The sequence below is a fragment of the Rhinoderma darwinii genome, chromosome 3 (assembly GCF_050947455.1).
Source record: "Rhinoderma darwinii isolate aRhiDar2 chromosome 3, aRhiDar2.hap1, whole genome shotgun sequence".
NCBI classification, from domain to species: domain Eukaryota; kingdom Metazoa; phylum Chordata; class Amphibia; order Anura; family Rhinodermatidae; genus Rhinoderma; species Rhinoderma darwinii.
Genome location: NC_134689.1, coordinates 189,108,699 through 189,124,013, shown reverse-complemented (window position 1 = coordinate 189,124,013; position 15,315 = coordinate 189,108,699). Strand labels below are relative to the sequence as shown.

Here is a 15,315-nt window from a genome sequence, read left to right as displayed (position 1 = left end):
GACTAAAGCATCACTTTCTTTTGAGTCCACTCCTGTTTGGCTAAAAAAAAAAAAAAGTAAAAAATGTATCCAAAAACTGCATCAAAACTATGTGTGTGATCCTGGCCTCAGATTGTTGTTGCTCCTAATATAAGGAGTTGCATAGAATAAACAAGTATCAAATTATCCCGTGGAAAAACAATCTATCATTGGGTCTGTGAACTGTTAACAGACCCTGACGTGTCGACTAATTTAACATTAGTTTATAAGTGCCAAAATCAGGTGACTACGGAAGCTTCAGTAGGTAAAAAGTACTCAGTGGAATACAGCTTTGCGTTTTCGTGACGTAGGCTCCCAGCAGCTGAATACAGTACATGTACATGCCTCCATATCCATTACCGCAGAAGGCAGTAGTGCACCGTGCTATGTTTGGTTTATGTGGCCGCGCGCACACACCATCCACGCCGCTGCACTTTACGTGTACACGCGTCCACTGCTGTCGGGAGCGAGCACGCACGCCAAGCCTTGCCCACTACAGCCTCAGCGCCGGCCTGTTCAGATAGCTAGGGAGGAAGCGGTAGCAGCGGATCCTCCCACAACACGACGACAGGCGCCCGGGACATGGAGCGGCCCTGATTCACAATTAGACCACGGGTAAAGCTGCCATCCGCAGGGAGGCCACTGACACGCAGACATGAGTAACAACAACAGGCAGAGCAAGCGGGTCACCAACTGCGGCTCCATCCTGCTCACTGCGCAGGAGAATGACACTCTGTACAGCTACCTGGGCAAGAAGTGTGTGGTGAGTGCAGCGGGCCTGGTCCCGGTAATGCCACTCTATTGGGTGAGGGGTCTAGTGGCAATGTGTAACTCCAGTGCATATAATCCTATGTACTATCAGTCAGCAGGCATTACGTGGGGGAGTGTGACGTTTACTTTCTGACAGCTGCCCCATGTCAGGATAGTCTACCTGCACCTATGTCCCCTCCTCCTATATGTTCTACATATGTGCCTTTATTATGTAATGGGGGAGGGGGGTTGTAGATTTGTAATAAGACTGGCCCATACATGGCAAAAGGTGTATGATAATAAATGCAAAGCAAGGTTTTACCCCCCCCCCCAGGGGCAGACATAGATTGTGTCCTCGCAGGGTCTCTTGTTGTATAAGTTACTCTCTGCCACAATTGGATACCTGGAGATAGAAAGCTTCTTAGGAGAAGTCCCCTGCTCTCCAGGAGTGAGAATCTCCTCCTGTCTATGTGGAGCAGGTAGCTCTGTGACAGGGAGTGTTATCAGTATGGAGAGACGTTGTTTTCCTGCTAGGGGAGCTCTTCCTTTGGCGCACCTGTATTATACTGGGGCGTTAGGAGCACATTTATTCACTGATTCCTTTTGAGTAATTTTGGCCTATGTGGAGAGCAGCGGGGAAATCAAACTCCCACTACTTTTCTCCCGCTGCTGTTTACAGCACCTGTGTTGTGTCAATGGACAGAAGAGAAAGCAGCAGTGACAATGCCATGTGTCCTGCCAGTCACACAATACAGGTGCTGTGAAGGACCTCTGTGTTCTGCTGACAGTGACCGCACAGCTGCTGCTGTCAATAGATTATTGCTCATCTTATGTCCCTGTTCTTTGCTAAACCTGAAATCTCGGGTGAGGTAGTGTGAGCTGCCGGGCTCCAGGGATGGGTAGAAGAAGTGTGTGTGACCCTTGAGATGTTGCTGTGAATCACTGATACCAGTTATGTAATGGCTTCCAATGAGATGATTATAGGGAATATAATGAAGAGGATTTCCTAAATGACTAAATCCTAACCAGACAACAGAAACTCTAGTGTTGCCATGTGATGATGCCAGATATACACAGTATGTTCCTGGTAGTGGGCAAAAACTTCCAGAAAGTGGCAAAACTTGATAAAGGAATCACAGGGAGAGAAGTTTGGCCTGAACGCCCTATTGGTTCACATATGTATGCCAGTTTCTGGCATGAATACATTGATAAATCTGCCCCACTGTATTTCTGATCAGACTTCTCTAGAACACAAGTATTTAGAAGAAGTTATTTGTTTGGTTTTGTAGTATAGACAGGAGTAATAAATAGAATACGGTACCCACGTTCAAGGCCAGTGCACCGTAGTGCTGCAAGCAAAAATTCTACATGGACATTTTACATGTTTTCTACATTGATTTCCACGTGATTTAAAATGAGGGGAAAAATGAAGCATGAGCTGAAATGATCTGAACACCCCTAGATATGTGGGTGAGAATTTGATAGACTTCTCTCCTGGACATGGCACATCTGATAAGTATAGAGTGATCATGGCTGGACAGCAGTACAATGTCTTCTCTCCGGAGCTGCATTCAATAAACAACTCTACCTAATAGAAAGGTGGCAGCTGCAGATTGTTGTGGTAACTCATTGGGGACACTGCTGTCCTCTCCAGCTTGCTCTGCAGGTACTCCACGTACACACGGAAAATACAACATGTGGAAAATGCTAATGAGAAATTTGCAAATGAAAATATGCTAAGAAAGTTTAGTTGTAGTCCCAATATCTGATGTTAACAGGCGATGCTATTCGATAGACTTTCAGTGGCTGTACAGTAAATGCTGCAATACACTCACATGCCTTGTTGAGACTAACGTAAACTACGTCCGCGTGCTGTCCGTTGAATTAACTGACAGCGCACAGACCCACGCAATTCAATGGGGCTATTCACACATCCGTGATTTTTCACACAGCGTTTGTCCGTTGCGTGAAACTCACTGCATGTCCATTTTTGCGGACCCCGTCACCCATTGAAGTGGGTCTGTGAAAAACACTGAAGACATCTGTGTGCTGTGTTTTTACGGACCTGTTGCTAAAGAAATAATGAGAAAAATGGACACGTTTGTCTGAATCAGGCCCTAAGGCACCGCTCACACGCTCACTCACACACTCTCACTCACTCACACACTCTCACTCACTCACACACTCTCACTCACTCACACACTCTCACTCACTCACACACTCTCACTCACACACTCTCACTCACTCACACACTCTCACTCACTCACTCACACACTCTCACTCACTCACTCACACTCACTCACACACACACACACTCTCACTCACTCACACACTCACTCACACACTCTCACTCACTCACTCTCACACACGCTGATTTTTCTTACTGTGCAATCACAATGGACTCTGGTCTGCTACCTGCTGGGAAAGATTCCACATCAATGTTTCCGTGTTCTCTCAGCATCTTGTCATCTGTCTTATAGAAGACCAGTAAAGGAAGATGGATAGAAAGGACTTTTTCCCGCTGAAGGACGTGAATCCTAAACTACATGACTAGTTAGAACCGTGGGCTGAAACATTACACTGGATCTTAACATTCAATCTAATAATATTCATACTTTTATATATTTCTTAGCATTGGAGAAAAAGACAACAAATGGTTAACGTGTGCATGTTCTACATCTTCTAGTGGATGTGTATACAGATACACAGCACCCAGCTGTCAATCACTGCCGAGAGGGTTTGGGGGGGGGGGGGGAGAGAGATCTCTGCATAAATACTCCGGAATAATAACCTATGAGTCCGGTGTATTCTTGTTTTGTTTTTTGTGCCATTTTGGCTAAGGCTTGGTTCACACATGCGTTGTGACGTTCTGCTCTGTCAGAGGAGCAGAACAAGGGAGTAACGGAGGCAACGGTTCCATTACACAACGGATACTGCTGATGGAACGCATTGAGGCCTTATTTACACGAGCGTGTGCGTTTTGCGCATGCAAAAAATCTGGTGTTTTTCGTGCGCAAAAGGCACTTTACAGCTCCGTGTGTCATCAGTGTATGATGCGCGGCTGCGAGATTTTCTCGCAGCCGCCATCATTGACACTCCGTTTGGATGTTTGTAATATTCATCATTTTGACAGCTGTTGCGCGAATCACGCTTTTCGCACGGAAGTGCTTCCATGTGGCATGCGTGATTTTCACGCACCCATTGACTTCAATGGGTGCTTGATGCGCGAACAGCGCACAAAGATAGGACATGTCGTGAGTTTTTTTCAGCGGACTCACGCTGCGCAAAACTCACGGACTGTCTGCATGCCCCCATAGACTAATATAGGTGCGTACGACACGCATGAAAATCACGCGCGTCGCACGCACGTATATCACGCTCGTGTAAATGAGGCCTGACTTTAATAGTTTCCGTCGGGGGTGTCCATGGTTTTACCAGACACACCAGCACAGCATGCTGCGCTATTGTCTGCAATAAACCCTGCCGGATATGCGACGGAGGCCCCTAAAGGAGCCTCCGACGCAGCTGTGATCGATTCCTTACAGGAGATCAGTTATTGAGCGTATTGAGTTGATAGATCTGTTGACACCATGCTCATTGTGTATGCTCGGTGTGTACGCTGGGAAAAGTCTTCCAACATGTACAATAGTCTTGGTTACACCTGCATACATCGCTCATAAACTCCCATTGTAAAAAGAGTTTAGAATGTGGTATTTTTTTTTTTTAATCCCCTGAAAAGTGTGTCTAAAAGCCCAAAAACCGCTCTCTTGATATACATTGAGACCATTGTAGGTTGTGGATATGTTTGATATATACACAAGGAGCATTCCTGGTGTATATGGATAATGTCCACCACAAATGTGGTGTGTTCATAGCTAAAAGCTCAGTTCATGCTGCGTTTGGCCAAGGAATTGTTATATGCTTGTAGTTTTGTTTTTTAAAACTGATTTCTACAAATACATACAACTTCAGGCCTATACAGTCGTGTTTGTCTTCCATTATTTTAAGAAAAACCCCCACAAAACAACTTTTCTGTAAACATCTATTTGTGGTGTTCTGAAGAACAAAGTAGGCTATGCTTTACAGTACTGTAAGACCCTGTTCACACGGAGTATTTTACAGGCAGATTTTGACCAGCCTGCACTTTCGTGCTGCGTTTTTTGGCCGCCGCCATTGAGCACTGTGGGCAAAAAACGCAGCGAAAACGTTCTCTGCCTCCTATTGATTTCAATAAGAGGTCAGAGATGGAACCGCAGGAAGAAAGGGCATGTCGCTTTTTTTTTTTTTCCTGCCAGCAGCTAAAACCACGAGCAGGAAAAAAAATGCCTCCGCCTCCCATTGATATCAATGGGCGGTTTCGGACGTTTTTTGCCGCTGATTCTGATGCGGTTTCTGCGTCAAAATCAGCGCCAAAAAACTCTCTGAACAGGAGCTAAATATTCAGATGATAACCTGCAGAATGTATGCCAAAAGGTTAGAAGCCTATGGGTACTGTACAGCATATGTCTGGATATTTATTTCTTTTTCCAGGCATATACTGTCCACTATATGACCAAATGTGAACCTGGTCTTAGTGATGCTGAGAGGATAGAACCATTAGGGTATGTGCACACACACTAATTACGTCCGGAATTGACGGACGTATTTCGGGAGAATGTCTGGCTTGCAATCGGAATGACTATAAACTGTAGGGTCAATTAACACATTGTCGTTTTAGAGAAACATATATAAATTTTATTGAATATAAGGGTATGTGCACACACACTAATTACGTCCGTAATTGACGGACGTATTTCGGCCGCAAGTACCGGACCGAACACAGTGCAGGGAGCCGGGCTCCTAGCATCATACTTATGTACGATGCTAGGAGCCCCTGCCTCTCCGTGGAACTACTGTCCCGTACTGAAAACATGATGACAGTACGGGACAGTTGTCCTGCAGAGAGGCAGGGACTCCTAGCATCGTATATAACTATGATGCTAGGAGCCCGGCTCCCTGCACTATGTTCGGTCCGGTACATGCGGCCGAAATACGTCCGTAAATTACGGACGTAATTAGTGTGTGTGCACATACCCTTAAAGAGACAGCAGCTTTCAGTGCACAGCCCCCTGGACTCTAGATCATGCCAGGTATTGTGGGCACCTTTACAGTTCCACTGTCATGAGACCATTGTGCTTTTAACCCCTTGGAGACAGACCATTTTGGGTTTTTTCCTTTTTGATTTTTCATAGTCTTATTCCAAGAGCCATAACTTTTATATTTTTCCGTCGACCTAGCTGTATTAATGCTTGGTTTTTTTTTCGGCAATAGAGTTGTAGTTTTTAATGGCTCTATTTATTGTACCCCATAACATACTGGAAAACGGAAAAAAATCTATTTGTGGGGTGTAATGGAAAAAAACGGCTATTGATTTCAATGGTAATGCTTCTGCAAGTTCCCTGCACAGCTGGTGGCCGGAAGCACCACTGTTCCAGGAAAACTTCTCAGGGACTGACCCTTTCACTCTCTGGGTGGGTGGGGTTCTGGTAGTTTGACCCCCACTGATCAGAAATGTTCGCATATCCTATACCTCCACTTCATGAGATAGAAAAACCCCTTTAAGGCTGTGTTCACACTACGTTAATAGATTGTCAATAGACAAGATAGATGCCAGAAGAGATCTTTTGGCAACCACCGGACAAGTATACATTGGATATATATATATATATATATATATATATATATAATATATATATATCTCCAATCACCAGTATATTCTAATGTCAAAATCTTGCTATTAAAACTTTAGTGTTCTCCTTCCAGCATAGTCCCCTTTACTATGTGGAGAGCAACATGTATTTTTTACATATTTAACATAGGTTATGCTGAAAGACTTGTTCATACTACCGGATAGAAACCAGATTGGCCACATACCAAAATGTGACTCAAATGAGTTAACTACCCTAGTTTTCTGCAGTATTCTTCCTCCTGCTGTGATCAGTCTAATATCTAATGCCATCAAATTGTAATGAGTATAATGTTACACTATTTCCACACTTTACCGATATACACTATATGGACAAAAGTATTGGGACACACCTCTTAATCCCTTAATGACCGCCGATAAGCCTTTTCCCGGCGGCCACTAATGGGCTTTATTCCGATGAATAAGCCTTTTCACGGCGCTGCATCAGAATAAATAAACAGAGCAGGGAGCCGTTAAATGTCCCTGCTCTCAGCTACCAGAGGTAGCTGAGGGCTGGGGGCATCCCTGCTCGAACGGGTGAGATCGATATAAGTATCGATCTCACCCGCTTAACACCTCGGATGCGGCGCTCAATAGTGTGCGCCGCATATGAGTGGTTTTGGAGAGCGGGAAGGAGCTCCCTCTCATCCCACTGACACCCGGCGATAAGATCGCCAAGTGTCTGTGTCTCCGGGGGCCTAATAAAGGCCCCCAGGTCTGCCTGTAGTGAATGCTTGCTAGGTCATGCCAGAGGCATGACCTAGCAGATGCCTGTCTGTTTTAAACGGACAGGGAGTAATACACTGCAATACAAAAGTATTGCAGTGTATTCTAAAAGCGATCGGATGATCGCATATGAAAGTCCCCTAGTAGGACTGGTAAAAAAAAAAAAAAAAGTTTAATTAAGTTAATAAAAAAAATAGGAAAAAAATTAAAACCCACTTTTTCCCCTTACAAACTGCTTTACTATTAAAAAAACCCAAAATAAAGTAAAACAGTTACACATATTTGGTATCACCGCGTCCGTAACGACCCCGACTATAAAGCTATTACATTATTTAACCCGCACGGTGAACGCTATAAAAAACGATGGAAAAAGTGCTGTTTTGTGTGAATCCCGACTTAAAGGACCAGTGTCACGAAAAAAATTTTTTTTTAGACCAATTTGCTTTTAGTGTTTTATTAAAAAAAAATTTATTTATTTGTGTTTTACTTTTTTTTTATTTTTTCACTTTTTCTTGTCCATGGGGGCTGACATTTTTTTTCCATCTCTGTATGTGTCGATTAACGACACATACAGACATGGAATACGGCACATACAGTCCCATAGTGAATGAGAACGGGGCCCGTTCCAGCCACTATGCTGTACGCCGTCTGTGTGGGAACGGCACATGCGCTGCTCCCACACAGTCCAAATAGAACTGTGCGACGTCCGGAGCCATTTTCTTGTGTACCGGAAGTCGCGGCCGGACAGTAAGATTACTACTTCCGGTCGCGGCTTCCGGACTTGTGCACTTGGAGCGGACGGACCGGAGGGAGCGGCGGAGGCAGGAGCAGGTAAGTTAGGTCTGTGTATGTATGTGTTTTACTGTGTGTTTACTACTGTATGTTAGCTCAAAAAAATGGCGACACACAGTGTAGCAGGTTTGACCGTTCAATCCCCTCCTTTCTCCTGGCACTAGCCAGGATAAAGGAGGGGGGGTTTCTGTGAGCTCACAAGAGCGAGGGATTTTTACCCAATTTTGCAGCATAAAGCAATGTGGTTGCTTTACCACATGCAATGCTGCAATTTTGGGAACTGCTCCATCTAGTGACCAGCACTGGGAAATATTATAAATTAGAATCTAATTTATTTCCTGAAAAAAAAATAAAAATGTTTTTCTAGCGACACATTCCCTTTAAAAAAAGTTTGATAAACAGTGATCAAAAAGTCGCATCTACTTAAAAATGGTACCAATAAAAACTACAAGTCTTCCCGCAAAAAAAAAGCCCTCATACAACTGCATCGGCGAAAAAATAAAAAAGTTATGGCTCTTCAATATGGAGACACAAAAACAAATAATTTTGAAAAAAAATAGTTTTTACTGTGTAAAAGTAGTAAAACATACAAAATCTATAGTTGTTGTGTTATTTATACCACACGGTAAATGACGTAGATTTAGGACGCAATAAAGAGTGGCGATATTTCAGGTTTTTTTTCTATTCCCCCCCCCCCCCCCCCTCACCCAAAAAAAAGTTTATAAAAGTTAATTATTAAATATGTACCCCAAAATGGTGCTATTAAAAAATACTTGTCCCGCAAAAAACAAGACCTTATACAGCTATGTCGACGTGAAAATAAAAAAGTTATATCTCTTCGAATGTGATGATGGAAAAACTATAAAAATTGCTTAGTCATTAGGGCCCAGAATGCAAGCAGGGGGAAGGGGTTAATCATTGAATTCAGGTGTGTCGTTCAGTCCCATTGCCACCGGTGTATAAAATCCAGCACTAGCCATGCAGTCGCCTTTACAGACATTTGTGATAGAATGGGTCGTTCTAGAGAGATCACTGAATTCCAGCGTGGTCCTGTAATAGGATGCCACCATTGCACCAAGTCAGTTTGTGAAATTTCTTCCCTCCTAGATATATTACGATCAACTGTGGTATTATTGCGAAGTGGAAGCGTTTGGGAATCCACAGCAACTCGGCTATGTCGTGGCAGACCACGTATGAGGGCTTGTTTTTTCTCTATTGGGTTGACCATTTATTATCTTTTTTTCTATGGGTCGTTATGATATTGGTGGTACCATATAAACCGTTTTGTATGGCATAGTTGCCTGTCCATATAAGGGCCTGTTCACATCACAGTTGCCCCTGTTGTTGAGGGGTTCCGTCGGAGGTTCCCGTCAGGTTAACCCCTCAACGGAAAGGCAAGCGGACACCTAAGTTTCCGTTTCCCTCACCATTGATATCAATGATGACGGAAACCTAGCTAATGGTTTCCCTCTGTCACCGTTGTTATAGGGTTCCAGTGTCGACTGCGCTATTGATTCCGTCAAAGCGACGGAACCCTGTCACAACGGTGACAGACGGAAACCATTAGCTAGGTTTCCATCACCATTGAGTTAAATGTTGAGAGAAACGGAAGCGGAACACAGACGGTGATGTGAACACAGCCTAATATTAACAAGCAAACTATTAAGTTACCAGCTGCAGAAGGGACGGGCACAACTCCTGGGCCGTCGCCATCTTCCAGACATGCCATATGCCCTATTGCGGTAATAAATACGCATTTAGATCATAATGGTATGTCCGTTTGTGGGAGGGGGGTACAATTGATGTGAAATATGGATTTTAAAATCTGCCACATGCTTTAGTCGGCCATGGATTTGTTCCAGTTTTACCGCAGATTTTACTCATTCTTAGACCTGATTGTGTGTGTTTTGTGCGCTGAAAAAAACGTGGCGTTTTGCGCGCGCAAAAGGTACATAACTGCTCCGCGTGTCAGCAGCGTATGATGCCATCATTATGACACTGTTTGTATGTTTGTAAGCAGAAAAGCAGGTGGTGCTTTTCTGTTTTCATTCATACTTTTTACTGCAGTTGCGCGAATCACGCGCGTCCCACGGAAGTGCTTCCGCGTGCTGCGCATGATTTTCACGCACCCATTGACTTGAATGGGTGCGTGATGTGCGAACAACACACAAATATATAGGACATGTCGTGAGTTTTACGCAGCGGACACCCACTGCGTGAAAATCACGCACTGTCTGCACGGCCCCATTGACTAACATAGGTCCGTGCAAATCACGCGCGTTGCACGGACGTATTATACGTTCGTCTGAATAAGCCCTCATGCAAAGTGTGAAATCCACTGCAAAATCAGGACTTCAGGAAGGGGGGAAACCATGCACGGACTTGGCACCGCTGCAATGTGCATGTGCAATGACTTAGGCCGTGTTCACATCGCGTTTTTGTCTCGGTTTAACGTATACTCTGTTAAAAGCTCTCGACGTATACGTCAAACTGAAGCTGTGACTGATACTTAACAGGCTATAATGGCATCCGTTAATCATACATCATGAGCTTTTCATAGTCCATGGGTGATTCTCACTACGTTCTACTTATTCTCACTGATGGTTTTTTTGTTTTTTCTATTCCACATCGCAGATAAAAATCTGCGGATGTTTTTTCTGCTGCATGGGAACGGGGTTACAAAAACCCCATTTACATGTATTGGATGCAGAATGTTAGCAGATTTGACGAGGATTTCAACGTGCCAAAATCCTCCTCCGATGCTGAACGTGTATACGGGGCGTTCTGGTGTAACAATACTGATCGCTTCAGTCAAGTCAGGAGGAATGTACTTGCTAGTCCGCATTTGCAACAGGAAATATTGGTCTTTTTCTTCCTTAGGGAGAGGAGATTGGAATTTGGATGCCTTTGCAGCATTTCGAGTTCAGACACAGAACGCACAACCAGATTTACTGACCTAGCAGAAAGATTATCTGCATGCAAACAACCCCTCTCTAGCCCTATTCCTGCTCAGCGACTCTTTCTTTTAAAATCGTAGGTATGGTCAAGCCTCTTAATACACACGTGACATTACAAATAGTAACCGCTCAGAACTCAGTTAGGCCCGTTCATACGTGGGTTTTTTTTAAAGTGTGTTCTACGCGCCAAAGTAAGTGTTCAAAAAACCTGCCTAAAGCATGCCGTACGGGAGTGTTCCCCAAACTGATTCTCCAACTGTTGCAAGACTACAACTCTCAGCATACCTTGATTGCCTATGGAGTTATAGTTTTGCACCAGCTGGAGAGCCACAAGTGAGAATACTGCCTTAGCTTATGTTAAGACGGGGTAATTTGTAGGCTGAAAATCCACGTCAAAAACAGCGCTTCTTATGTGTACTTGACGCGGGTTGTTTTATTTTATTTTTTTAAATCTCCAATTGATTCCAATGGGAAATGCAACGGAATTTGTTTGATTTATGTTAAATGTTCCTGGTTTTGACTTAAAAAATACATGGAAAATCTGCACCGTGTGAACAAGGTTTGTCACTCTTGGTAAATACAGACAATATTAGGGAATTGCTGTAAAGACGTGGTTCACCTTTTTCATTTTATCTGTTATCTATTATGTTTTTAATTAAACTATAATTTTAAGTAATTTTTTTACCAATACAATTGATCTCCTATCCACAGGTGATAAATGGTATTTGTTGGAAAATCCCTGTAAGCCCTGCCATAACATATCTGCCTCTTGTATCATTTGTAGTGTGATTTGGGCCTTTTACACCAATTTCACTTGCAGTCAGAGTTTAGAGGATTCGTACTGATGGTTCAATTAAATATTTCTTGACTACAATATAATTGATAGTACAAACTTTACGTACTTTAGACACTATAGTTGCAGTGCTTGTCTGCTTTAGGCTGTCCTTTTTTTTTTTTTTTTTATTGTCCCGGTCTGTACAATTGCAACAAAAAGTGAATAAGGCCGTGTTCACATCTGCGTTGGGTTATTCCTTTGTTCTGCTCCGTCAGAGGTGCAGAACAAGGGAATAGCGGTAGCGCCGGATCCGTTAAACAATGGAGACAACCGACGCCCAACGGAACCCATTGACTTCAATGGGTTCCGTCGGTGGGTGTCTGTCGGCTTACCGGAAACTATAGCGCAGCATGCTGCGCTATTACTACTGGTATTTTTTAAGGAATTTGTGACTGAGGCCCCTAATGGAGCCGACCATGCAGATGTGAACAGGCCCTTACCTGGATTTCTGCATTGATTAGTAATAAAATGTAGTCACAATTATAGACCAACACAATCCAACTAAACTAACAAAACACACATAATTGTACTTTACATGTCTTATTGAGCAAGTTGGGTAAACATCCACAGTGCAGGGTGAAAAAGTATGTGAACCCTTAAATTTAATAAGCAGCAATCCCCTCCACCAAATGTTTCCTGTAGCTGCAGATAAGATTGGCACAATGTTGAGGAGGAATTTTGGGCCATTCCTCCCGGCTGATGTGCTTCAGTTCATCAATATTTCTGGTATACCTTGTGTGTACAGCCTCTTCTGGTCACACCACTGCATCTCCATAGGGTTAAGGTCAGGACTCTGTCTTGGCCATTCCAAAACACAAATCTTCTATTTCAAGAATCATTAGTTGATTTACTTTTGTGCTTTGGGTCATTGTCTTGTTGCATCACACAACGTCTCTTCAGCTTGAGGTCTTGGACTGCTGCCCTTACATTCTCCTGTAAAATGTCTTGATACATCTTTGAATTCATTGTTCCCTCATTGATCACAAGGTGTCCAGGCCCTGAAGCAACAAAGCAGCCCCAAACCATGATGCTCCCTCCACCATTCTTCATAGCTGGGATGAGGTTTTAGTGTTGGTGGGCAGTAAAGTTTTTCCTCCAATCATAGCGTTGTATATTTGTGCTAAATAGTTTCCCGGGCAAACTTAACGCTGGCCACAAAGTGGTGTTTTTTTTGGGGGTTTTTTTTTGGACATTCTTCCATAGGGAAAAACTGAGGTTGAGTTTGCTGTCATTTTGTAAACTTCACTGCCACTGGTAGGCAATGGCACAAAGCCCTAGCCTTAATTTTGCAGCAGGTGTGCAACCAGCACGCTGTGGTTTGATATATGGGGGAATAGATATTCTACCACATAAGCCCCCTGTCCGTACAGTGATGGTTGCTGTAAATAGGGTCAGGATTACAGAGCAGTCTACCACTATAATTGACCCTTTGTTGTTGAAGATTTATTTTTTGCCCTTGCTGGAATTGTTCTGAACTTTCCTTTCGGCATTTGCTTGCAATGCGCTGGTGTGGACATTGTAAAGGGTATAAAGAATGAACTGTTTATTTGAAGCATCCTTCTACATTTATCAAAACAGGCGGCTTGGTATGTTCACTGTGGGTTTTGTGTAATGCAGTTGTGGAAGTGGGAAGAACTTGTAGAGTATGTAAAGGCTTCCTACGCTTTTGCCGCTTTCCTGTGCTGTTGCCTTTTTAACTCCTTATCTCTGAAAAACTAAAGGTGGCCATACAATACACCTTAGCTGTTGACTCATCTATTCCTCCCAAGCACCACATACACAGGCATGCTCGGCCAAGCGTACATGCGTACTCGATAGGGAGAGGGCAATACATTATCTCTTTCTTTCTCTCAACGTTTGCCATCGGGGGAGAATCGGTAACCCTCCCGCCCCCCTAAACATTAAATGATCAGTCAACTTTTATCAAATGTGTCTGGCCATTCTAGGCATACAGTTACAAGCATGTTGGCAGTCACTTGTCTCATGTATATCAGCTTTAGATTTAAAGTGTAGCTAAACGTTCGACAAACTTCTGAGATGTCATAGTGACATGTCAGAAGTTTGGATTGGTGGGGGTCCGAGCACTAAGCCCCCCCCCCCACCAATCGCTAGAACGAAGCAGCTGAAGTGTCGTGTGAGCGCTCAGCTGCTTCGTGTCTGTTCGGCTTTTTCCGGAAAGCCGATGTATCGGAGTACGGGCGCATATACTTTGTATTGAGTCCGTACACGATACATTTATTTCTGGAAATAGCCGAACACACACGAAGCGGCTGAGCACTCACACGACACTTCAGCTGCTTAGTTCTAGGGATTGGTGGGGGTCTCCGTGCTCGGACCCCACCAATCCAAACTTCTGACATGTCAGAAGTTTTGTCAAACGTTTAGCTACCCTCTAACCAAGAGAAATCTATATATATATATATATATATATATATATATATATATATATATATATTTTTTTTTTTTTTTTAATTATAACAAAATTCCCGCAGGTCGGTCACATTGGAGACAAACCCTTCCTTCTTGTATTGTCTGTATAGACGTGCACTGTCTATATACACATTGTAGCAGGGTGTGTGCGCTTTATGGCAGCTGCAATGAATAAGGGTGAATTGATAGAGAAATTTGATAAATTATTAAAGGAAGCTTGCCCTGGGGGAGGCCCCCTTCTCCTCCCCCCCCCCCCCAGAGACCAGGAAGTAGCATACAGAGCCTTCACTGTGTGCATAGTTTTGCTATCCTACCTTATTTAGATCTATAGCAGTCATTACATGGGGATTTCCCAACTGAAATTGTCATGGGAATCCGCACATATCTCCAGAATGGTGGTCTTCCAACTCCTGTCAAGCCTGGTGATCCAGGCATCAAGACTAGAGTGAATGAAGAGGTAGTAACCGCTCCATTCACATGAGTGGGGCTCTCCATTCAATCCTATTGGAGTTATGGAAACAATCAAGCAGGCCACCTCTCCTTTGGCGGCCTCCTCACCAGTCGGGATGGTGGGTCAGATGACCCCCCCCCCCCCTTCCCTTCTAGAGATAAGTGCGGGTTCCAGAACTTTGACCCGCATCTATTAGACATTTATGGCATATCCTGTGGATATTTCACAAATGCTTTAGTTGGGAATAGCCCACAAGTAAGCTGCAGAGAACAGGAAAAAATCAGGCTATTTAGTGACCAGTGTGAAAGCTGGAATATTTCAAGATTATTAGTATTATTTATTTTTTTAAATATCTGTATAGTCACATATAAGAAAAAAATAAATTCTAGTTGAAGAAAAGAGCAGAGCACCTCATAGGGTAACACTGTATGACAAATCTATTACAGTAGTGAGGAAGTAGGAAGGTGCTCAACTTTTTTGCAGCAAATGTATGATAAGGTGCCAGTGGTATATCACCACCAAGGACTTCTCAGATCTGGGGTGCTGGAGCAGTGTACATGCGTTGGTGCTACCATGTAATAAGGTAGTTTTTTAATGTTAAACATCCTAAATAACGTGTTTTGGGGATACA

The 15,315-nt window shown here is 43.5% G+C and overlaps 1 protein-coding gene across 1 annotated transcript in view; it reads left to right on the top strand.

Moving 5' to 3' along the window:
• Window positions 1-447: 447 nt before the first annotated feature.
• WASL (WASP like actin nucleation promoting factor) overlaps window positions 448-15,315 on the top strand; it is a 40,785-nt gene continuing 25,917 nt past the window's right edge. The window contains exon 1 of the mRNA XM_075857171.1: window positions 448-781. Coding sequence (XP_075713286.1) covers window positions 674-781 — 108 coding nt within the window. The 5' untranslated portion in view covers window positions 448-673. The remainder of the gene's footprint in view (window positions 782-15,315) is intronic.